Source organism: Tasmannia lanceolata, unplaced genomic scaffold (assembly GCF_043159265.1).
Source record: "Tasmannia lanceolata isolate RefF3 unplaced genomic scaffold, GAP_Taslan_0.1 ptg000007l, whole genome shotgun sequence".
In the NCBI taxonomy this organism is placed as follows: Eukaryota; Viridiplantae; Streptophyta; class Magnoliopsida; order Canellales; family Winteraceae; genus Tasmannia; species Tasmannia lanceolata.
Genome location: NW_027518684.1, coordinates 10991943 through 11016935, shown reverse-complemented (window position 1 = coordinate 11016935; position 24993 = coordinate 10991943). Strand labels below are relative to the sequence as shown.

The window sequence follows — 24993 nt, the reverse complement described above, 5'->3', positions numbered from 1 at the left end:
TAGATGAACAACCACACTTTGACAACTACGAAAGATCACATAGAGCTATCATGGCGAGACGTCAGCGTGCTATATTATTGTCTCCGCTGCGGCCCAACGAGGATCGTCCGGATTTTTTGGACTGCATTAGTTGGTATATGAACAGATTCTTTTCTTGGGTGAAGAAGTTTGGTAGCACCTGCAACCACACCCGCATAGCCCTTCGGACGCATGTTGGCTACCCTAACATTTTGAGCTGACGATCAGTTTAATCTGGAGAAGTTTTTCTTCACTCTCTCATCTTATCAAAAGGTTGGGGAACAGATCTAGAGGACCCAATGGAATTTTTGGTGGGAATGGTGGTGGTAGTGTGCCCACAAGAGATGCTTCCCTAGCACCTTTTTTTTTTTTTTTTAACTCGGAAAGATAACGACCCCGGGGCGGATCGGCAAATTTATATATAAAAAGTTGGGACCATACAAGAGGAGGGAAAACCTCCTAGCCATCAATACAGGAAGCCGTAGCCCTAGAAAGAGAGTAAGGAGGAGGGGAAGCCTCTAACTCGACAAAATAGCAAGCTAAAGCCATAGGAAAAAGACAACAATCAATGCTTATAAGGGAGAGTGCCCTTAGTTGATCTTGCTTCTGATGTTGGGAAGGCCAAGTGCATCACATCTTGCTGCCCCTCTTACCAGGCGAGGCATGGAGGCCCAGGAGGGATAGAACAAATTGGATCTTGATGAGCAGCCGAAGTTTGCAAGGGCATCTGCAACTGAGTTTCCCTCTCTGAATTGGTGTTTGCAAGTGGGAGACAAAATGCAAAGAAGTAGTTGAATCTCCTTCCAGAGATATTGGATTGCCCAAGGGATTTGCCCTTTCCCGTCGATGAGATCGATCAGAACTTTGCTATCTGATTCCACGATTAACTTGCTCATATTAAAGGCCTTGCAACAGCGGAGCCCATCTAAGAGTGCACGAGTTTCCGCAACCATGTTAGAGCCTTTCTCATAGTAAAGAGAGAAAGCTAAGACAACCATGCTTCCCTAGCACCTTCTGTAGCTTCGAAGTCACCTTATGTAAGCTCCGAACTATCCCCTTACATGTAGCTCATGGGACAAGAAAAGGGGGACAGCCAAAGAGAAAATATTATCACATCGAAACCTGTATAGATTGGAGGGTGTTTTGGGCATCTATGTTTCTGATGGAAACTTGTATAGATAGGAGGGTTAGGATCTTAGGACATAACCTATTTACATTTGGCTCATCAAATGGACGGCTTGGATCATCCTATGGTGAAAAAACCTAGTTTATACGGCCACAGATGAAATAATTTCTCTGTATTATACAACTCTCACGTACACTAGTAAAGAGGGTGGAAAAACTAGTCAAACGGTTGTTGACACGGGAAAAACAAGCCTCCTTGTCTCAAAACACACTTGTGCCGTATCCTCTTTTCACGATCAGGAACCCATACTTTATCTTCTTCTCCACAACAACAAAAAAAAAAAAAAAAACCCAACCAATTTTTTTTCTCAGCATCCCCTTCCTACCCTACCTTTCCTAAAATTCATCCTTCATTTCCCTTAGATTTAAATTTTTCTTGTAAGACCCATTTCTTTCCTCTGTTTTCCCCACCAATTTTTCATGGGGATCTGGACTCCGGCACTAATAGGTGCCGCGACAGCAACAGCAACGGCTGCGATCATCCTGGGGAAGCCAAGAGATCCAACCTTCCATCTCACCTCCATCACCCTCTCCACCTTCAAGTTCCATTTCCCTGTTCTTGACATCGAGCTAATCCTGACCATACACGTCACGAATCCAAACATCGTCCCCATCCAGTACTCCGCCTCCACCATGTACATCTTCTACGACGGCTGCCTCCTGGGCTCGGCTCCCATCGAAGCCGACTCCCAGCCGGCTAAGTCCTGCCGGCTCATCCGGATACCGGCTCGGCTTGACGGGATCGGGCTGGCCCACCACGCGTCAAGGCTCGTTGCTGACTTGGCACGGAGGGAGATGGCTCTGGACGCAGAGGTAGACATTGAAGGCACGGCCAAAGTGTTGTGGTGGGCCCATCGGTTCAGAGTCCACGTGGAAAGCCACATCATCGTTGATCCACTCTTCCTCGATGTCATCGATCAAGAAAACAGGTCTGAGCTCGAACTCTTCGTTGCTTGATCCAACTCTTCCTTGCTTGACTCTCTCTCTCTCTATAGAATGTAAAAGTGAACTTTGCTTATTTTGGTTAGTTGTAATGCAAAAATTGTTCAACACAAGAACAGAAAGGCTCTTCTTATTCTTGAGTTTCCCCTTTTTGTTATTACATTAAGACAAAGGAACCAAGACTTTACAGCTATGTGTTCAACAGGCGGCAAACGTGAGAAAAATGCCCATTAACAACAGAGTGTTGTTGATCCTTAGATGGGATTAATTAATCTAAATCAAACAGCTTCAGACAATGCTTCTTTATATGCTTCAACAATATAATAACGGTACATGAGATTTCAAAGCCAACACGGAGAAAGAGAAGGACATCAGTTGAGTTGGATGAGGGGCGAGCGCGGAATGAGAGTGGGTTTGGGCTCCTTTGAGGCCGATACGTAGGGATTGTTTTCCCGATATTCTTCGACGAGGGCTTCCATGGGCATGGCCCGTAGCGATTCTATCGTACCCTTGCTCGGCACCTCTCCCTCGTTCCTCGTTGGCGTTGTGCCGCTTGGCTCGTACTCCTGCACATTACACTCAATGTAACATATCGGGCTGATAAAAGACAGATGAAACATGGTTTATTTTCAATACTAGTAATCAACCCAGAAATATTCTACTTCACGATGATCCAAACCTACTCTTATCCATCATCAACAGGAAATTTGCACTGAGCAACAGAAGGTTAGGATTGGTAAAAGGTGGAAGTACGTAAAGCTGTTTAACAGTTTTCCGAACAGAACCCTACTAAATTTTGCTAAAAGCTGGAAGTACCTAAAGCAGCATTAACTAGACCAATCATTCTATTGGGGCCTTCTATGATTAAGCCCAGTCTCCAAATATCTCTCATTCATCACAGATGATTCTTAGTTGCAGGCAATAAGAACGGGTATGAAAAAAATGCCTGCTAGTTCACTTGCAAAAGACTAAAATCCAATAATCCAATGGCCCATCCAAAGCAAGACCCAGCAAATATTTTGAGCCAACTTTGGTTGTCTGAGTACTACTATAAAACCTTCTTTTTGGTCATTCCTCACCTCCTATATTCATCATGGTCAGAAAGATGGTTTCATTTTCCTAGAAAACTCAAAAAAGTTGCACAGGCAATTAGCCCATGAAAATTGAAGGAGATGGTGAAACAGGTGAGGGTGAGTCTGCTTACCATGTATCTTTGTTGGAATGTGTTTTGTGTTTGCTGTTCGATCTCTGAGACCCGCGCCTGATGGTCTTCCTGCAGCGTTTGAAGCGTCCCCGTGTGAGCTCCAACGGCTTCCATTATTCCAGATGCTGATTCTTTCTCGTGTTCCAATATCCCTGTCACAAATTTTAAAATTTATGTAACCAAATCCAACTAGAAACAACAGGCATGCTCTCTAAAAGGAGCACAGTATCCATGCTATACTTAAATGAGGAAGGATAATGTCTAGAGACTGTAGATAACATTTACTCTTTCTAATTGGTTGACCTTAGAATAAAATCACAATGACGATCTCACCAATACTCTTTCTGGTAGTCAGGCAGGACTTTGGGTAACTTTCTGTGAGTGTCAGTGTATCATTTCAAAGTAAACTTATTCTTCATAAACTAGAGGAACAAAAGGTTAAAGCAAATGCACTAGAAAAAAAGATAATGCATAATTGAAATGTCCAAGATCTTTAAAACGAAATACACAACTCCTTTGAATAAATGATACACTTGACACAGTGTAAGTTCCCGTCCTAGTGCCTATTTGTTTTGGTTTCTCTTCTGAAAATAACAGGAAGGTGAGGTTCATTTCCTCTGTCAGAGCACCTACTAAGGAAATAGCAGACCGCTTTCCCACTCTGATAACATGAGCAGGAAGGGCTTCCCGCGTCCCAGGTTACATTGAGTTGACCAACCGTAAAGAAGTTTACACAATTGCTCTTCTATTGTATGCCTCTTTTTCCAAAGCTCATACAAAAAGCATAAAAAAATTTAAATATAGTAGGGAGGGCAACTTACTCTCAAAGTGGCAAATTAAGTCTTCACTATTCTTGGCCAAGTCCATCTCTGCTGCATCCCGTGCTGAACTTATCTCTTGATCATGTAGTTCATTATTCTCGGTCGCATTGCTGCACCCAAAAAATAAAATAGTGATTAATTGAGCATGTGCATCCAGGTCAGTTGTCATAATTCACTAGTATTAGAGATCATGCTTCCACCAACATCTAGCACACAACTAGGGGTGGCAAAATTGGCCGAACCGGAACCGAGCCAAAACCGAACCGAAAATTCAGTTTCAGTTTGGTTAATCCAAACCGATTCAAATTTCGGTTCGGTTCGGTTTGCGGGTCAAACCGAACCGAAACCGAATATTTCCAAAGATTATGAGTAAGGGGTGGCAAAATTGGCAGAACCGAACTAAAAATTCGGTTACGGTTCGGTTTCGATTTGGTAAAACCAAACCGATTCAAATTTCGGTTTGGTTTGGGACTCGAACCGAACCGAAACCAAACCATTGCCACCCCTACCCACAACCCGATATTAAAAAAGGTGATGATGATGATTATAAAAGCAATAACAAGCCACAGAAACTAGAAAAGGTCAGGAAATGTAGCCCTGTATGTTTGTGTGTGTGCGCGCTCATGTGTGTACAAATGTTGGAAATGAATGCCGAGAGTTGCATGGTGTACACGCGAAACCTATGATTTGTGGACAAGGACACGAGTGTCGCATGTCGACACGGACACGAGTGCGCGCTCGTGTCTGTACAAATGTCAGAAATTGGATTTGTTACGAATGACCTAGAAGATCGGATACTGGGCTTGATAATCAAGTCAATCCTTTGACAATCAAGTCCATTCGCAATCAAGTTAATCTCTCTGACTTCGACTCATTCACAGTCAAGTCAATCATTAGATTCTTAGCTCATTCGCACTTACTTTCCGGTTCATTCGCAACCAAGTCATTATTCTGGTCTCATAGTTCATTCGCAACTAGGCTAATATCCCTGACTCTAGCTCCTTCGCAGTTAAGTCAATCCTTTGCTTTTCGGTTCATTCGCAAAAAAGCAAATTTTTGACTTTCCGACTCATTCACAGTCAACTCCATTATAAGATCTAGTTCCTTCGCAACAAATTCAATCTTCGACATTCGCTTATTCGCAGTGAAGTCAATCCTTTGATTCTTAGCTCATTCACAGTGAAAATCAAATTCCTGACTTTCTGATTCATTCGCAACCAAGGTATTTTTCTGGTCTTATAGTTAATTCGCAACCGACTCATTCATGACTCTTCGACTCACTTGCAGCCAAACTAACCTTTCAACCTTGACCCGCTCGCAGCCAAATCAACCCTTTGATTTATTGCAAGGGATGCCAGAGCAATGTCCCTCCAAAGTTTTTCAATTAAATGCTGGAATAGAGCCATCCGTAACCCTTTTCTTTGAACTATTGTCACTATAAATTTTCGTTTCACCCGGAATTTCAAGTCGGTCAAAATGTGGTCTGTTCAGCTTTGGCATTCACGCGACAAGCACGCTCTGCCTAAAAGGGCATTTTTAGACATCTCATTTTGACCGAACCCTAAAACAAGTACATATGAATAAATTTCCTTCAAATAAGTGATCTAGAGTCTCAACTTTTGCCCTAGGGTAGGTTAGGGTCCCAGTTAGGTCCCCGTAAAATTTCGTCCAAATCCGTCAATGTTTGCCTAATAAGACAAGTGTAATAAGAATCATAGTGTAAATATGGGGTGTATTAGCCAAATAACCTACTTAACTTTTACACTAGGGGAAAGGAGGGGTGAGTTCAGCCAGAAATGAAATGCACCTTAGCTTAGATCTTAAGCTACCTCTAAAAGAGGGTTGATTTATCTCCAAAAATTATTTGTTAGTTTTTCCTCTTAGACCACCTTATTTAACACTAAGATATTACTAAAAGGGAATGTCACATTACAACTAAGGGGTCCAAAAATTAGAGGTTTTTCCTATAAATAGAGAGCTAATCTCTCATTTTTAGCTACTGAGGGATTTTCTAAACATTCTAAGAGGGAGAGAGAGAGAATACTAGAATGAGAGTTTTAGAAAGAGAAAGAAGGAGATCTACAGAGAGAAAGAAGGATGAGAAGAAGCTTTCATAGAGAGATCCAAGAGAAGAGTCTAAGAGAAGATGTTTAAAGCTACTCAAAAGCTGCTGGAATTTGAAATTTCTCACACAAGGTTGGTAGATTTTGAGTTTTTTAAGTTTTCTCTTGAAAATTGGACAAAAAATGACAAATCTATGCTAAATATGCATGAAAATAGTTAGATCTAACAATCTAAGGCTAAAATTCATTAAAATATGTCTAAAATCATGTCTAATAACAAGATATGAGAGAATTCTCCACGGATTTTGAGTTTTGGTTGAGTTTTTATACAAAAATGACGAAATTACATGTTGTCCGGTATACTTTTTGCCCATTTTCATTAATTTTCGGCCAGATCTGTGTGAAATCTCACGCTTGGGTCGTAGAGAATTCTGAGATCTTCGATTTAACATATTATGACCCAAAATTGGTAAAGAAACGAAAAGGTTATGCCAGTTTTAAGATTTCAGCTGAAAATTTGAGTTAAAATGGTGAATTCTTGGATGATTATTGTGAAAATCTTTAGATCTGATGTATTAGGCTTTGAAATTCAAAAATATGTGTTAATATGAGTGTGATGTGAATATCTAGTGAAATCCATGATAGATCTAGGGTTTTGACGTGAAATGCTCTTGTAAGATGTTGAAAATGTTAAAATACATGTTGTCTAGAATTGTATTTTTGCTTTTTCGCTAAATTCTTGTTAGAATTTGCAAAAGTGATACATGTAAGTTGTAGAGCTTTTCATGACTTTCGATTTAACATATTTTAAGCTAAAATCAGGTTAGAAATGAAAATGTAGCAGGGATTTTACTATTTCAGCCATTTTCAAAAGCTCAAATGGAAAATCTCCTTGATTTTTCTCATTTCTATCATCTTAAGCTTGAAATTTGAGCCTAATATTCACTAATTCAAGTCTGGAAACATATGTAATGCAAAGGTTTAGAGCGAGACTTCTTATATGTGAATTTTGGCTTTGAGATGTCTTGAAAAACCTCAAAATTACATTTTGCCAGATTTGTTTTTCACCATTTTTCGCAATTTTTGGTCAGGTCTGAAAGGAATAGACCACATAGGGTTGTAGAGCACTCCAAGACTTTAATTTGACATATTATGGCCCTAATATGGCCAAGGAATGAAAAAGTTATGACATTTTTAAGATTTCAGCCAAAAATACCATATTTCCAACTTGCGGTTTGACCAGAGATGGCTGTTATTCGGCCACTTCCGGCTAAATTCAGCCGGAGTTATCAACTCGGAAAGTTTTCCTCAATAAATTTCATGAAACTTTGGTGTTGAACATTTTTCCTAAAAATGTGTTGGTTTCTCTATTTTGCAAAACAAAATTGGAACTTTTCAAAACAAAACTACACAAATGAAATCTGTAATCAGCCCAAAAATGGCCGTTTTCCGGACACTTCCAGTGAGAACCGGCCGAAGTGCATAATTAAGCAAATGTTCCCGATTTTTCCCCTACAACTTTGATGTGTATCAGTTTTCCTAGTTTTGCCATTTGGATAGTGTAATTTTCGATACAAATTTTCAGCTTCTATGTAGAATGCAAATGCATGCTTTTGATGCTTGATTCATGCTTAGCCTAGTTTATGATGGATGAAATGACATGCTTTGAATGTTTTGAGCAAGGTTTTAAATCTCGGTTTCGGTTTCGGTCATCACCGAAACCGAAACGTTTCGGTTTCGGTACGAAATTTCGGACGAAATCTTGTAAAAATTTCACCGAAATTTCGAAATTTCGGAAATTTTCGAAACGTTTCACCGAAATTTTACCGAAATGAAACGTTTCCGCCGAAATTTCCGAAACGTTTCGGCGAAGTTTGATACTTTTCCGACTCACAGTGAATTTCGTTTCGGTTTCCACCGAAACCGAAATATTTCGGCCGAAACGAAACATTTCGGCCAAAATTTAAAACCATGGTTTTGAGTTTAGTTTCTGATATTATACATGTTATATACTTTCACTCATGCTTAAGTTAATTGTTTTGAGTCTTGCTCCGTTTTCGTGTCTTGAATTCCATGCTTAGTGTAATGCTTGTAATGCAAAAATGTTAAATGCAAGCAAGTGGAAATCAAAACTGAAATTAAAAATATGGAATTGATTAACTAAAAGATGTTAGAAGGTTACAATAGAGACTTGAAAATGAGCTTAGATAACTTAGATCTCATGATCACATAGGGTCTTAAGCTTAATAAAACCAAATCACATCTAGATGAGTTTCCGGCCCCGAGACAAACCATGTCTCTTCTTCCTTTGAGACATCATTTCTCTCTTCTTTGATTTCATTCTACTCTATAAGAGTATATCCATTCTTCTTTAGCTACCAAAGTTGATATCTTTAAGGAGAATTTCTTCACACATGTTGACTTGGCTTGTCGGATTTTCTTTATCGATCACTTTGATTCTTTTTTTCATTTGGTTGGTCATGATTTTATCTTCTTAGAGCTGGTTTGATCATTCCCATTAGGATTCTTTGTCTAGAGTGTTTCCCCTCCGTGAGGGAGCCTACCTGTTCGTACATGTTTGGTGATTCCTTCCCACTTCTTGGGATATGCATGTATTCACATGTTTGCTTTGACTCTTCTCTTAGATGTGAGTCCGATTATGTCATGTTGAGTCTTCCGTCCCTCTATGAGGGAACCACCATGCCTTGCATGGTCGGGTGTCGAGATCTCTTCCTTAAGGGATATCCATTTGTCGAGATCTCTTAGATGTGAGTCCGATTATGTCATGTCGAGTCTTCTTTGGCATGTCCTCTTCCGCTTTAGGAAGTTAAAAGACTGAAAATAAAAGATGCCAAATAAACTTGATGTGTTTCTCCCCATTCAGAGGGATCTCTTAGGGTAGCCCTAGATTTCGGTTTGAGCAGACATGGATAGTTCGAACCGAACTACGTTGACTTGATCCCCTTCCACAGGGTACGTAGGCAGCTTGAGGTCGTCACCTCAGATCGAGTCACAATTTTGTAAATATTTCTCACCATTTTGTAAATAAATAAACCAAAAGGCCTTAATAAATTCAAAACCCTAAGAAAAGTGAAAAACTCTTAAAAAATCAAATGTTTTCGAAAAACTCTTCCCTTTAGATTCTAGGATAGTGTGAGAGGGGGTTTAGATTGTCTAGAGTCTTGTTTGGTCTTGTTTGCGGTGTCTTGTCGTGAGTGTCCCTAGAGTTAGGAAACCCCGAGTCGTGGTCAGTTAGACACTTAGTCGAGCCGATGGTTAAATTATGATGCACTTAGTTAGCCCACTTTCTAGAGTCTTAGCCTAGTTGCACATAGAATGTAGAGAGGGTCCATCTGCATTAGACTAGGTTGACTTGCATTAGTTTAGGACCATATAGGTGTGTCTAAAATACTTAAACAACTTAAGCTTGAGTCGAGTCATGTCGTGTCGAGTCTAGTGTGATCTAGGCACATTTAGGCATCGTAGCTTAGGATAGGCCACCGAACTACGTTGACTCTGATTCTTTCCAAGGCCGGGATACGTAGAGCAGCCGGGATAGCCATCCTGGTCCTAGTCAAACTTTACATTAGAATCTAGGGTTTGTCGTGTCGTATCGTGTGTGGTGTCGAGTCGTGTTGTGTGTTTTATTGTGTTTTCTTACTTTCATGTACAGGCCTTATACATTTAATTGTAACATGCATGTGTTTGCCCACCAGAACTTAAACACCAATTAGGCATGACACTTATGGCCTAGCTACGCTTAGGTGACACTTCTTTCATTTATTTTGTGTGTGCTTATTATTTCCATCATCAGGTCATGCATGATTAGGTAGACGTTTTCTCGGAGATGCCTGTTCCCATTTCACATGATTCTCACCTAAAATTTTTCAAAGTTAATAAAGATGGCATAAGAGACTGAGTGCGCTCGAGCGAGTTGGATGCTTAACACCTTCCCAACTCGTAATTAGGTACGGACCTTTGTATCTCTGGTTATCCGTTGCGACATAATATCTTATGGGTTCAAGGGCCGACTTATCTGGATGGCGACTCTTCTTTGTTTCAGGTACATTTTGACTCTGGGCTTTGTCTTTGAATCAAGAGGTATCTCATATATTACCATGACTCATGTTGTGACGGCGCTTTATTTCGAGAGAGCCTGGGCAGGAGCTCTCTATCGTGTGAATGATCGAGGATGAGGGGATTCATCCCAGCATTCTCATATCAAGGTCCACAGTAAACATAATCATGATTTGTGGACACGGATCCGTTTGCCGAGTTACGACAAGGATACGGAATATCTGACATGTGAACCCCTAATAATCTCGAAATACTATCACACTCATACACATACATACATATCAAGTTACTGACACTTCTAACAGTACATTTAAAAGTATCTAAAGTTGTGTCGACACAGGTTTCATGTCGGATGCGTCGGCAATAAATTCAAAGTATCGGCCAAATCATAGCGCAAAACTAGTTGATAGGATACAATGATTGAAAAGAAAGATGAGAATAGAATATAACTAATTCCCAGATCCAATCTCTTTCTGGATCCCTCCCCATTATTAACAAAGCACTAGATAAGCAACCTCTGTTTGTGCAAATAATCACCAAGTTTTATTGAATTTAGGTTCAGATTCTTATACAGCGTATAAGCTACTCTAGAATTGTCTATGAACTTCTAGAAGACTAAGGACATGTTTGGCAACCATTAAAAAATATTACATAGAATATTAGTGGAGCCACTTGTATATGGGGCAAACTTTACCCCTGAAATGCACTTGTAATCCATTCTTATTTTTTTAATAAATTATTACCTTTATCAAAAAAAAATACTAGGAGCCAGTCATGAGAGATGGGCAGTGAGGAAGAGACTTAAGAGTGGGAGTGAGGCGTCATGCTTTTTTAGTTTTTAGCACCGTTATTGTAAATTGAAGGTAACCTTCAGTCAAGTGGTATTGCCATCAAAAGTAAGAAAAATCTTTCCCAACATGAAGTCAAGTGGGCATTTCATTTAGGTGCATCAATTATTATCATAATTAATCAATAATAGAAGGTAATGAAACAAAACCCTTTTAAGGAGTTCACGGTGCAAAAATCATTATCATAATTAAGACATAATTCAAAAAGAACAAGTACTTGCCTCTGCTACAAATCCCAAACATTTCTATTCATGGTTAAGGAGGTGGCTTATTGAGAAATAGAAAATGGGCTAACTTTATTAAGAGTTCACTTTGTCTTTTGGAAAGTGTATGACAGTTTGATAATAAAAAAAAAGGACAACTTACCTGACAAGTGATTTCACCTCCATAGCATGTTTAGCACCCATTTCATTAACAGATTCATGAGTCTTCTTCCAGTGCTTAGAAGCAGAGTCGACGGTGTTGATACTGGAAATGATAAGAAATAGAGAAGAATTAAAATTATGTGCATTATTTAAATTGTAACAAGCTTAATTCTCAGTTAAAGAAAGATGCATCATTTTTCTTTAAAATCTATAGGAGAAGACTAACCATTGTTGAAGGAGCTGTTCCATGCGACAATGCTTGGTTGCAGACAAATCAGCACCCTCCTTGGCATTGTTTTCTCCTTCCATGGACAATGTGTGCCACTTTCTTTTAGAATCACAAGTAACACCCTCCATTGCTGATGCATGATTATCGAGAAATGTTTTATTCTCGACAACAGTATCTCTCAAACCAACAAGCCTCCGATCCACCTGCATATGGAACTGTAAACCCATCTTTCCAGAAACCCAAAGCAGAACTCAATAGTAATAGGCTCAAACAGACCATTTCTTTCTGTCGAAGCATGTGGTTGGAAACCAAACTCGTCATATCAGCTAATAGCTTCTCAGTTTCATCCCTAGACCGCTCCTGCTTATTATGCTCAACGTTCAGATAAATGTAAATAAGAAGAGGAGTTCTAAAATGAAGGGTGCCCTTGCAAAAAGGGATGAAAGGGCATCCCGAATGGTTGTAAATCACCGAAGTGCATTAAATGATATGAAAAGTCAAAGAACACTAAATGCACTTTGGTGATTTATAACAAATGGGGGCGCCCTTTCATCCCTTTTTTGCAAGGGCTCCCTTCAGTTTAGAACTGCTCAAATAAGAATCACTATGTGTGTAAAACGTTCTGAAATGATACCTCATATGCCTTCTGAAAATCATCAATGCTTTTAGTCTGAACTTCATGCACCCTACTAGCATGGCATTCAAGCTTCTGAGATTCTTCCCCAAGCGTATCAAGAAGTCCGACAATGAACTCAGAGATCTGCCTGTAATGCTCTTGATTCACATGGAATCTCTGAAGAAATCAGCAATGATAAGTCTTTTGAAATAAGAGAACAATTCCATAAGGAGGCGAGGAGTATAAAAGAAGTGATTTTAACAAAGTAAAGGAACAAACCTCACGCAATTCCTGAGCAAAGAGGGCAATCTCTCCTTGGTGACTCGATAGTGTACATTGAAGATTATCAAAGATATTATTTGCTTCTGTAGCTTCATCAGCTAGTAACTGATGCACAATGCAAGACAGATTTGTAGCAATCAGATACATGAAAGGGAACTGGAAGCCTGAAATACAAAGCCTTTAGGGGCCGTTTGAATCTAAGAAAAAGAATTATTGGTAAATTTTAGCATGGAAATTGACTTTTCAAACATTTGACTAATGTTTCAAAAATCCAGAATTCAAAAAATTTCCCTGATCTCTTTGACAATTTCAGTCTTGCTTGACCCTGGAATTTCTTTTCCCATGGAAACTTTTTTTCTAGATCCAGATAGCCCAGTACTCAATTTCAGCTTAACACGGATACTCACTTGCTCAAGGGACCAAGAACTGGAAGAAGCCAGAGATGACATTTCTTCTAAGCTGGCATTAGTGTTAGCTTTATGCAAGCGCACCACATTTTGCAAGGCTTCTATGTGAGAAACATACAAACCCCTTGAAGCTGACACTTTGTTTTTCAGTTCCACCACTGACTGCAGGCAAACATTCATAATGCGGACGAAGGTCAATAACATAGAGGCCAATATGATCAAATACATGATCTTTGAAGTTTAAGGGTTATAAAATGAATGCATTACTAGTAAACAAACCTTGAAATTAATGAAATAATCTTATATTTTATTTTAGTTTTCTGAATGATGAACTTTATTCAGAAAAAAAAAAAACATACAAACAAACAAAGTGAGCATCCTGGGCAAAGGAATTGAATAGCAACACCCCTCCCGAGAAAGATTGTCTGCAGTTTCATTGGCTGGCCTCCTATCATGCTGAAAAAAAAACCTTGTTGCCTTTGATGTGAATCAGGGATTCTTAAATTGCATGAGCAAACTTCCAAGGAACCTCCTCCTTGGATTGCATCCATTTGATGACATTCCTCTATTCAACCTCCACGATCAGGGGGTGATCTTAACCTCAGACCAAATCTTGATGCACCCTCTAAGCGCAATCACCTCATCCTCGTTCAAGTCCTTATGGTCAATGGGACCCAAGAATCAGTGGAAGTGGTCTGATATGATCCTTAACGATGCCGCCAATGATAAGTGGACTAGAGACACTTGCAAAAGCTTATCCCTCACAGTCCACTAAATGACAAACCCAAAACATCCATTGCATATATCATTGTTTTCTCTTTCAATCAAACACCTTCTGTTTTCACTCTTGCCATATCGACCAAGGAACGGTCAGGACACACAAGCCCCAAGCGGACCAAGGAGCATAAGTCGAACCTCCTATCGGCTCCTAAACCAATCTTGCAAAAAATCAAGGACACAAAAGAATGCTAAAGTGAAGTGCCTTTCCGGGATTCAAATAGGTATTGAAACACTTAGCATGAAATGCTTATGATGAAGCCTACTAAGGAATAAATCAAACTTTCACACCTTCTTCACCTCCTGCTGGGAGATTATTAAAAATAATGTGGTGGAAGCTGTTAAGGAGTTTTTTTCTGGACACTACCTTCTTAAATCATACACATCAACTTTTATCACTATCATTCCCAAGAAGGAGCAACCTTGGAGGTATGTCTGATTACCTCCCTATAAGTCCTTACAATTTTAGCCATAAAATTAAATCTAAGGGACCAACCAACAAAAAATTATGTCTAAGGTAATCACTAACCGTCTAGCTACTATTCTTCAAAAACTTATCTCTCCAGACCAAAATGCCTTCATCCAAAGGTCGAAACATCATAAATAACATTTCTATCAAGCAAGAAATGGCCCAGGATATTGATAGGACGGTACATGGTGGAAATGTGATATTCAAGCTTGGCATGGCAAAAGCTTATGATCGTATGAAATGGGATTGTCGTAAAATTTGGATTTGGGAATTCTTATATTCAGTTGATAAAGAATGTTATATCAAATTGTTGGTTTATCGTCTGCATTAATAGTGCACCGTGCATTAATGGTGAACTGAAGGAATTTTTAAATCAATAAGGGGTCTTCACGTGTATCAGCCAATATTGGAACTGCATTGGCCAGTTGGCCTCCAGCCAATATGCACCCCAATCTCAATTTTAAAATCGTTGACAACGCTAAAAAAATAACTTGTAAACATTAGTAGACATGTCATCAAACTCAAATATTATAAAAGAAAAGGTGACAAATCTCCCAGACAGCAACAAGAACCGCAATACCTTATCATGGAAATCAAGACAAGAGCCGCAGAGTTTCTCAACACACTGAAGGTGCTCATTTTGTCGAGCCACTGATGTCGCGACAGTACCGCAAAGAACACCAATATGCTTTGCAAGCTCTGACTGGAAATTGTCCACCACTGACCTGTTTGTAGCATTCAAATTATCTTCCCTGGCTGCAGTGTATCACAAAAAACTAAATTAGCAAAAAAACCGTAGGGAAACAGTGGATCCAGTCCCACAGGGTAAATATAGTAGGCTACCTATTTTCAAAAATAATGAGGCATTGTCCTGGATAGACTTCTCCAAGTCAGATTGCAAAACACAGGCCTGGTGAGCCAAAGCATTTTCTGTTTCACAAATTTAAAAGATCAGAACAACAAGATACCATAAAAAATCCTAGCAAGAATTAATTTATACAAACCTGCTTTCCTCTGTTCAGATATGATAAAATCCCTCTCCTTCAGAGCATACTGAGATTTTCTAAGGGTCTCCTCAGTTGCAGCCAGTAACTTACTGGTGTATTCCAAACTTTGCTGCATAGCATGCAAGACTCAACGCAATTATATACTATGAACTCCAAAACAGTATTTGATAACACACCAAATGAGCTCACCTGTGTGGAGTCAAGTTTATTGCTTAAATCTGAGGATTGCAGAACCTGAGCATCATATTTCTCTTGCAAATCCTCAAGTTGCTGGTTATTAAACACCGAACCGAGAATTTTAAAAAAAAAAACTTCAAATACATAAAATATGTAACAGGTCAGCCCAAAATATAGCACACCTTCTGATTGGTTTCCAATATAACTCCCATCTGCTCGATCTGTTCCGACATTGCCTTAACGAAACCAAACATAATAATTTAAGTAAAATCATATGCTAAAAGATGAAACAGATAAACTTAAAAATATAATTTAGAAAACAGACGGACACAATAAAGAAAATCTTCCTCAACCAATTGTCTATAATAACATATGAAAATATTGTACCATATGTTAATTTACGGGATATTATATGTTCTATCATAATGTTATAAACAGAGTGTCTATTACTTTATTTCTATCTGGTACACCTTTTCAAGTTTATATTAACTTTTTTTTTTTTATAAAAAGGTTTCGCATCGTACTGAATACGACAAGATGTATCAGTTTTGGGGATGGAAAATATGTAAGCCAATACCAATAATTATCCTTTCCTGAATTAAGTGCATCTTACCATGAGAAAATACAATTATAACTTCCATTTTTTAAAAATTAAAAAATAAATGAAAACACAAAATGGCCTTTGAGACTGAGATTCTTGTGCCTTTTACCACTGTTTCAAAATGCGGTCGAAGAAAATCGTAGTCAACTCGCCACGACGTGGCTGAGTACTCGGTTGACGTGGTTGAGTACTCGGTTTACATGGTCATAACTCGAGAGAGTCAACAGAATTTTTATGACCTCTGTAGGGCAAAATGCGGAGCGCGGCCAAGGGAAAAGGGAGTCGACTTGGGGATTCCACAATGATTAGGGGATTTTTAAAACTATGCTTTTACTTACATGAATCAGTACAATAAGTGAAGAAAATAACTATCAAAATAAGTGAAGAAAATCTTCTCTTCAATTGCGGGTGGCACCAATTGAGGAGAAGATGAGAGAGCACCGCTTAAGATGGTTTGGGCATATCCAACGTAGGCCTTTGTATGCTCCAGTGAGAAGAAGTGACTCGTGCCAAGTTGGGTATTAAACAAGGTAGGGGCAGACCGAAAACAACTTGGGTAGAAACAGTGAGGAAAGACTTGATGGCTAGGAACATGACCCTGCATAAGAGAGAATGGAAGAAAATGATCCACGTACAAACCCAACTAGTGTCATGATTAGACTTAGTCAATTTGAGCCGGGTAGATTATTTCACCTTCTTCATGAAAATTTTCTAGAGGATTCATTAGCCGACCCCAACTAGTTTGGGACGAAGGCTTAGTTGAGTTGAGTTGAGTTGAGTAAATTAGGATAAATGCACCAAATGATTATGGAGTGGTTGTTATTAGTTAACCAGGGCTAATATGTGCCAACTTGTAAAACAACAAACAATTCATAGAATGATATAATCAGTTTAAGACCAATACCTTCCTTTCACTCTCTTCTTGATAGTATCGCTCCTTTGGTATGTAAACTCCATTTTTCTCACGAGCAGCATAAACCTCTGGACAAATTGAAGTTGCTTAAAGTTCTGTGGATGAAGGCAAAGAAAAAGGGTGCCAAACAAAACAAATTCTTCCAAAAGATAAGCCTCCGCACTAGAAATGAATCATTGAACAAGCACACAATACCTGCTTTAAGCCTATCAATTTCTCCATAGAGATCTTTGATCAGAGTTGTTTTCATCATCTTTTGGTTAACCTAGAAAAGACCATAATAATTTTGCAATGATTAAAAGAATAGAAAAGGCACCAAAGAATAATATGAGGTATGATTGTAGTAACAAATTGTAATCAACGCAATTCCATTAAATGGTATGAAAACCAGACAAGTGACCAAACTAGACAATAAGTAGTGGCTAAACCCCAGCCAGCCCAATCATGAATCAATTATCTGTTAAGGCCAACCAACAATCTGGCTCCCTTTCAAATTTCCAAGGCATGCAAACTAAGCATTTGAGCTTAGAACACTAATATCTTGGCAAACGACCTATTAAGAACATATGATTTCAAAAATAGGAGGAGGATGACACATAGACAATAAATAGTGGCTAAACCCGAGCCAGCCCAATCATGAATCAATTATCTGTTAAGGCCAACCAACAATCTGGCTCCTTTTCAAATTTACAAGGCATGTACTCTAAGCATTTGAGCTTAAAACATTAATATCTTAGCGAGCAACCTATTAAGAACATATGATTGTAAAAATAAGAGGATGATGACACATCATATTTTTCCCACAAAACTGGGGGTAGCTAAGTAAAGTACCCTACGTGTTCATATTTTTTGCCATTGTTATTCCATGTCTCTAATTGCCCAGACCATAAATCGAAACCATGGTATTGGTCCACTTATTATGATCAAAATTAGTAAAAGATTTGGCACAAAAGTTAAATTTAATTCTTCTGCGGCAGAGTCCCCGGTGAACAACTAAAATAGTTCTTTTCTGTTTAATTTTCATAAGCAAATCATACTATGGCCGTTACAAAGAAATCCACATTATTAATGGCAGTAACTTGTAAAAAAAAAGTTGCAGCTTAGGACTACAAGTTACTAGCAACATCTAAAAGTAAAAGCTAAATCTAAAGCTAGAAATGTTCATACTCAATTCAGACACAAGTTGGGTGGAAGGTACAATTTGGTAAAACACAAGAAAATAGAGCAAGTAATCAAAGACTCAGAAATCTATAACTTCAGAAACTCGACAGGTGACAGAAATTCCAAGCGAGTACTCTGATGAGCTAGTCAGAATACTTAGAGAACTCCAAAACGAGACAACAAACATAATCAATAGAGCTCTAAAAGCTCAACAAAATTTCACTCAATTTGAACGAGAGCCACCATGGACTCCAAAGTTGAGTTTCAATTTTTTAAACCCCCATAAATATTCGTTCAGATCAATAATTCTCATGCACAGGGCATGACAGACTGCATTCAAGGTCACAGAAGAGGTAAAGAAAGCCAAAACTAAGACAACAAGGATTAACTCGGCTTAGATAAATTATAACTCGATCAAACCTCACAAATGAAGGAAAATTGGATCCGATTGGATGACAATTGATAAGGATGCTATCAAAAACTTAGGACCAATGACCAAAAAAAATAACTTGAGGTTTTCCTTGACAAAAAAGGCAAGCACTATGGAAGTAACAAAGGCATTCACCCATAAAGCATTTGAACCAGAAATTTGCTTAGTGAACTAAAAGCAAAAAAAATCCAGAATAAATTTTCGACTTAAACAATGAATTTTGGCTATTAAGTCAATAAGTCCATAGTATAAAACAAGATAGCAAACCTCGGGCCTATTTTTTATGTTCTTTGCCCTGTGCGCATAATCCAGTGTACTGAGGGTCTCCTCAAGACAGTGAACAGATGGAGAAACAGTGGCGATTATGCATGTCTTAGTCCTTCCACCCAGAGAATCACGGAGTAACCGCGTGAGCTTGCTGTCCCTGCATTTTAATGAACCAAATTCAACAAGATAAATAAATAGACGAATAGGTAGATAGAAATTTCTTGGTACAAACAACAAAATACAAGCATGAGACAAATTGCAAGGCACAAAATTCAAACCTGTAAGGAATGTGTCCCAGATGTTCCACGAGAGCAGTTATAACACGGCCCAATGTAAGTAAGCTTTTGTTAATTTCCCCAGCTTCTCTTGCACGGCCCTGATGAATTTCAGGTGTTACTAGAATGAAAAATACCATCAACTAACCTTTATAACAATTCACACAAATAGCAAGTGTCATGATAGAGCAGCAACCAGCAATAAACAATACATTTTAATTCAATGTTTAAAATAGCTGTTTTAGAGGGAAATTCAGCGTGGTCCAAAAGCATCAACAAGCAATAAACAAAGCAGTTTAATTCAAGGTTTAAAACAACTGTTTTAGAGGGAAATTCAGCCTGGTCCAAAATAACTGTAATTTGCAGAAAATAGAGTAATATCGAAAGGATCGCAGTGTAGAATAGTTCAAAACCTAGAATCAGATCAGCCAAAGCATGTCATGAACCTAGCAACATTTCCCAAAGGAATGAGCCAGATCCCCAACTCAATCAAAACCATTAAAATCAAGCTTAGCCCTAATCTTACCATTCAAAAAAAAAAAGTTTAGCCCTCATCTTTATTCAAGTATTATATCGTATTATCCTCTATCAAGACTGACCAAATTACAACGAAAAGTATCATAATGGATGACATCATAGACCTTTATTAACTGGCTTTTGCATTCAATCATACAAAGTTAACAACAGCTAACAGAGAGTAGGATTGTAACTCATGATCGTTGGCCCAGTGAGAAGATAATTCTAATGCATCATACCTCTCTAGCACCCGAGCGGGAAATATTTTCAGATCCAGCAAGGTCGACCAAATTTAGCTTCCCACATTTGATAAGTTCCTCACCCTCCGGGGTGGATTCTTTGATGTGAATAGTAATAGTAAATAGAGAATGTGAACGACTGTAAATACAAAACAAGAGTTTTAGAGCACAAGCAAGTCAATCTTGATTTAAAATTAAAAAAAAAAAAAAACTCTTGAGTAAGAAAACAGAGAGCGTTTAAAAGCAGAAGCAAGTAAACTCAATCTTGATAAAAGAGGAAGAGTAAGAAAACAGAGTATGACCTTGATTGTTTGTTCAATAGGGTCTCTGCAGTACGTCGTTTTGCAGACCCCCTTTCTAGTAGAGTAAAAATTTCGCTTGCGCTTGTTACAATTTCTTCCTCTAGACCTCTTACGAGCACTCCACCTTTCCCGTCCTCCATGAGAAGCAATGGTTTTTTTAGCTTCTCCTCCAACACAATCTTTGATATTTCTTCAGGAGCCAGCAAATCAGTAATTTCCTCATTATATAATTCTAAGAAAGTAACTTTAACACTATACTCTGCGTTTTGACTTTCCAATGTGTCAAATATTTGTTTAACAGCTCTGGGTATCACGCCAGCATCTGGAGGCAACTGACCCTTAGGTCCAGTCTGCAATCAAGTTCAATGGCATCTAATAATGTATATAATACTGTAGGAATATATACAATTACGGTATAAGATAAAAGGATTCCAGTGTTCCCAAAGAATGGAGACAATTAGACATAATGAACATTCACCTTTGCCTTTTTGCATTCACCTTCCATTGTGTAAGTTTTCCCTGTACCAGTTTGACCATATGCAAAAATGGTACAATTGAATCCTTCCAACACTTCATTTACAATGGGAACTACAGCTTGTTGATATAAATCTTTTTGCTGAGCTGATGGGCCAAACACCTGCACAGACCATCCATACAGAGTACGTAAGATGTCGATCTCTGAAGCAAAGTCTCAACATTTTTCGAGTAAGAGCTGCCAACTATAAATAATTCATATTTCTTGTAAGAAACAAAGAGCAAATTAAGAAATTGAGGAACCAGTTAATGCGACTGGGGTTACTAACAGATAATGGACATCGGGTTGTTTCACATTTTGCTTTTACCCTGACAACTTCAATATCTCACTTTTACCCAAATGGATATAACCCATTCTAAATTCCAATGATCAAGTAAACTGGTTCAAGACTAGCCCCAGAAACATGCATCTTAGCCCATCCAAGGACACAATAAAGTATGTCACAGAACTGTCCTTATTTACCAACATAATGTCACAAGTGACGTATGCTCTGCTATTGAGCTTGTCATTGATAGGGTAAAGTTTACATATGAATCCACAAAATTTTAAACATGGTTCCACCATCAACTGGAAACGATGATATAAACTGATGGAAGCTAAAAGTAATAAGTGAAGTGGGTCAAATACATTGTGAAGCGTGAACAAATCAAAGGGACTGCAGACAAGAGTCAAACACCCAATCTCTAAACCACCATGTACAGTGCACCATGATCTAAAACTTATTATAAAAAAATGCCAAACTAGCACAAGTGAAATGATGAAAAAGAATGCCAGTGCAAGGAATAAATCTTATCAGATATTAAAATCTTATGGATCCTCCATCAAATGAGTAAATCACGTTTCTTTTATAGAAGCTCACAATGCACTAAAGAACAGACGGGTAGGATACAAATTCCACAAAAAGAAAAGTCAAAATGCATTCCCTGCTGTATACTAACAACCCATACACTTTAATCACTTAAGGTGCATATTTACCCATGGTTTGCATTAGGTTGATTACACATTTTTGAATCCCCAAATGTTGGAGGAAACACAATTGGGTTGTTTTGAATTCACTAAACTAGCAAAGAGGATATGTATGGTTAGAGTATCAGACCATCATCCAGTATGTAATTTTTTATTTTTTTTATTTTTTTTTGGAACGTTAAAGAATTGCATTAGAAAGAATAAGAACTGCGGGATCAGCCCGGGGATCGAGATGATCAGACTGCAATCTGAGAGGGCAAGACAAAAGAAAAAGTACAAGACAAACCATATCAAGGAGGGATAAAACTGAACACCTCCAATGCCACTCTGGACGCTCCCTTCCTTGCTAGCCTATCTACCTCCCTATTTGCCAATCTCCTAACATGACAGACCGCCATCCAGTTTGTAATATCAATCGAAAATCATATATAGGAATCAAATTGTAAGGATCAAACTGAAAACATTTCGATATGGACTGAAAAGTGTCAGACATAAAACAATAAATGTCTGTCACAATGGAACTCCAGATCAAATTGACATCACCCTTACAAAAAAAATTTATTGCTGAATGATGTTTCAACATAACGAAATTTGCAGTTTTTTTTTTTAAGATAACGAAAGTTTTATTCCCAAAAGAAAAAAGACAGAAACAGGGGACAAGATGTCCCCGAAGAAGGTAGACCATAGAAAAATTTGCAGTTTTTTTCAATAAAAATGTTTCAAAATAACGAATTAGGACTTGCTCAAACAAGACTTTGATCAATTAAAGATCCACATGAATCAAACTACCTACATAAAACTTTTTTTTTTCAAAATGATAGGCAATTTATTGTACCTACATAAAACTTACAATAAAAACTGCTACAATTAAAAAGAACAGACAATATTGTTCCAGGATCAAAAAGAGACTTTATACAAAAAAGTGCAAACAAGTTGCCCTAAAAATCTAATAGTATGAAGGAAGGAAAGAATGAAAGAAAATACCTTATCAAATGTGAAAACCCGGTCGATCTGCTTCCCTGCAATGCTCTGGGAGACACTAACCTCTCTCTGATAGTCATTGCAGGTCACGACTTGTGGCGCATTGTTCCGCAACTCGTCCTCGCTAAATGGTCTGGAAAAAAAATACTCAACTCAACTAAGCCTTTGTCCCAAACTAGTTTAGAAATATATATAAAAAATCAAAATCGTAAATAAAAATAAAAATCAATCTTCCGATACATGATTAGAACCTAAACCCTAACACCTAGATCGGAATTTTACAGAAAATTATCTTCCAATACATGCATAGGAAACGAAACCCTAACACCTAGATCGGAATTTTACAGAAAATTCCTAACCCTAGAGACCTTTAATAAAAAAAATTACAGATAAAAGAAATGCATAACCCTAACCCTAAAAGGAGATACTTTTCCTTTTTCATCATAAAATTATCGTCCGATACGAAGATCGGAAACGAAACCCTAACACCTAGATCGGAATTTTACAGAAAATCCCTAACCCTAGACCTTTAATAAAAAAATTACAGATAAAAGAAATGCAAAAGCCTAACCCTAGAAGGAAATACTTTTTCCTAGGAAATGCAAAACCCTAACCCTAGAAGGAGATGTTTTTTTCCTTTTTTTCTGCATACCTGCAACGTAGGAGGACTTGAACATTGACGCCTTTTTCTTTCTCGTGGCGACCGGACATTTCGAGAGGAAGAGTTGCAGAGACCTCCGAGCTCGTTTAATGGCGTCGGTGATTTGGAAAGGGTCGAATCGAGAAATCTGTTTTTCTGAATCGAGAAATGTGTTTTTCTCTTTTGTTTTTTTCTCCTCTTCGTTTGAAGATAGTGGGAGCGGGATGGATCTGATATTTGAAATTTTTCAATACCCGCTTTGACGAAAAGATTTCTAAACGGTCCACGTGAGAGAAAGAAGATCTGACGGTCAGATTGCGGAGATGGATAAATTCGCTCCCATTTGGACGAGAATACCCCTATCGCGCTTTTCGTATTACAAATTTACAATACAAGCGTGACAGATGACACAGTGACCATTTGGCGAATTCGCGGACATGTCACATGAGGATGTTGGGGAAAAAATTACAGTGGGGCCATTGTATTTGGGTGATCTAGACCATTCATTTGTTGGCACCAACTTAAATAAGCCGTGTCCCAAAAATTAGATCGGATTTTTGGATCACGTGCTATCTAGGTGGCCCAACAAATTAATGGCTTAGATCATCCAATTTATTGGGCCCACTATATTCTTTTCTCGGCATGTGTAGGTTCCCCTCATAAATATTCCACTTGTTGGATTGCTCGTATCACAAGAGGTGATTTGCTGTGGTCCTGAGTGGGACCCATCCTGGTATGGGATAGGTTTAAAGGGCCTCGCCTAATACGTTCCATGGAGCTTTTGGCTTATTAGTATGATACCTAACATTTGTCACTCGGTTTAGTCTTATAACGGCGCCACATTCTCATAAACCATGAATATGTAAGGCATGCAAAGAACCATGCGATAAAACAGAGCAACTAAAATAATTGAACCATAGATGATAATCAACTATCAGAGTGATAATGCGGAAACTAAATCTCTTGCCCAATGGGCTACATCAAATTAATTAACTAAATCATCTGAAGTTTATTTCTGCTAAAGCTACTGTCTCAAATGAACTGAATAATAGAAAATCTCCTAAACTTGCGCCCTTGCTCACTGTCAAAAGCCTGCGCATCAACGCATCCTACTTTTCTTCACCTGTAACATAGAATAAGTGGAATAAGCCAAAACTCGGTGAAATAGACAAGTCCTACGCTAATAATAATAGCAAGAATATCATAAGAATTCAAGTAAACGGTTTAACCTGCATTCTATGTATAAGCACTGTAAACTGGCATAACAATCTAGGTAGCAAAATCTGGCATAATAAGATAACTAGCATTAGCATGCAAAACATATGCAACTGCAATTGAAAACCAGTGTCTAGTGTGGTGAGACTAGTATTGCTAAACTATGTAGTCAACAGAACCTACCCACTAATTTGTGGGAAGTTGAATCCCCATCATTCTCGTGGAAGATTTCACATTCGAAAGTACTGCAAAGGATCATGCTCTCGAAGGTACTGCGTAGAGCAAAAACTGTGACTAGAACTGTGACCTCCTTCGATGGTCTAGAAAAGTCTTACACACTAGCAACGAAATAATTTAACTTCGCCTCAAAGGACTATAATTGTAGCATCCTCACTCGGACAACACTATGTCCCAATGCAAGTCTAACTTCCATATAACATGCAATTGTAGATCCGTACTTGGAAT

General features: G+C 38.4%; 2 protein-coding genes across 2 annotated transcripts; one reads left to right on the top strand and one right to left on the bottom strand.

The window, feature by feature from the left end:
- Nucleotides 1-1301: 1301 nt before the first annotated feature.
- On the bottom strand, nt 1302-23530 carry LOC143881865 (P-loop containing nucleoside triphosphate hydrolases superfamily protein). Its single transcript, XM_077385185.1, has 23 exons — nt 23326-23530; nt 22677-22806; nt 20670-20828; nt 20192-20541; nt 19890-20028; nt 19138-19235; nt 18860-19016; nt 17197-17266; nt 16993-17069; nt 15670-15723; nt 15500-15580; nt 15308-15419; nt 15147-15233; nt 14884-15059; nt 13058-13219; nt 12648-12755; nt 12387-12545; nt 12029-12112; nt 11750-11955; nt 11525-11626; nt 4171-4280; nt 3350-3501; nt 1302-2711 (listed from the first exon to the last, which is right to left on the bottom strand). The coding sequence occupies exons 1-23, from the start codon at nt 23382-23384 to the stop codon at nt 2517-2519; spliced, it is 3027 nt and encodes a 1008-aa protein (XP_077241300.1). The 5' UTR covers nt 23385-23530; the 3' UTR covers nt 1302-2516.
- LOC143881866 (Late embryogenesis abundant (LEA) hydroxyproline-rich glycoprotein family) lies at nt 1371-2280 on the top strand. Its single transcript, XM_077385186.1, has one exon. The coding sequence runs from the start codon at nt 1624-1626 to the stop codon at nt 2158-2160; it is 537 nt and encodes a 178-aa protein (XP_077241301.1). The 5' UTR covers nt 1371-1623; the 3' UTR covers nt 2161-2280.
- Nucleotides 23531-24993: the final 1463 nt, after the last annotated feature.

Coding starts and splice junctions, on each gene's coding strand:
- LOC143881865 (XM_077385185.1), bottom strand. CDS start 23,384: ATGTCCGGTCGCCACGAGAAAGAAAAAGGCGTCAATGTTCAAGTCCTC. Junction 20,029..20,191: donor CTATTGAACAAACAATCAAG/GTCATACTCTGT, acceptor TTGTATTTACAG/TCGTTCACATTCTCTATTTA. Junction 15,724..16,992: donor AAGAAGAGAGTGAAAGGAAG/GTATTGGTCTTA, acceptor GGTTTCGTTAAG/GCAATGTCGGAACAGATCGA.
- LOC143881866 (XM_077385186.1), top strand. CDS start 1,624: ATGGGGATCTGGACTCCGGCACTAATAGGTGCCGCGACAGCAACAGCA.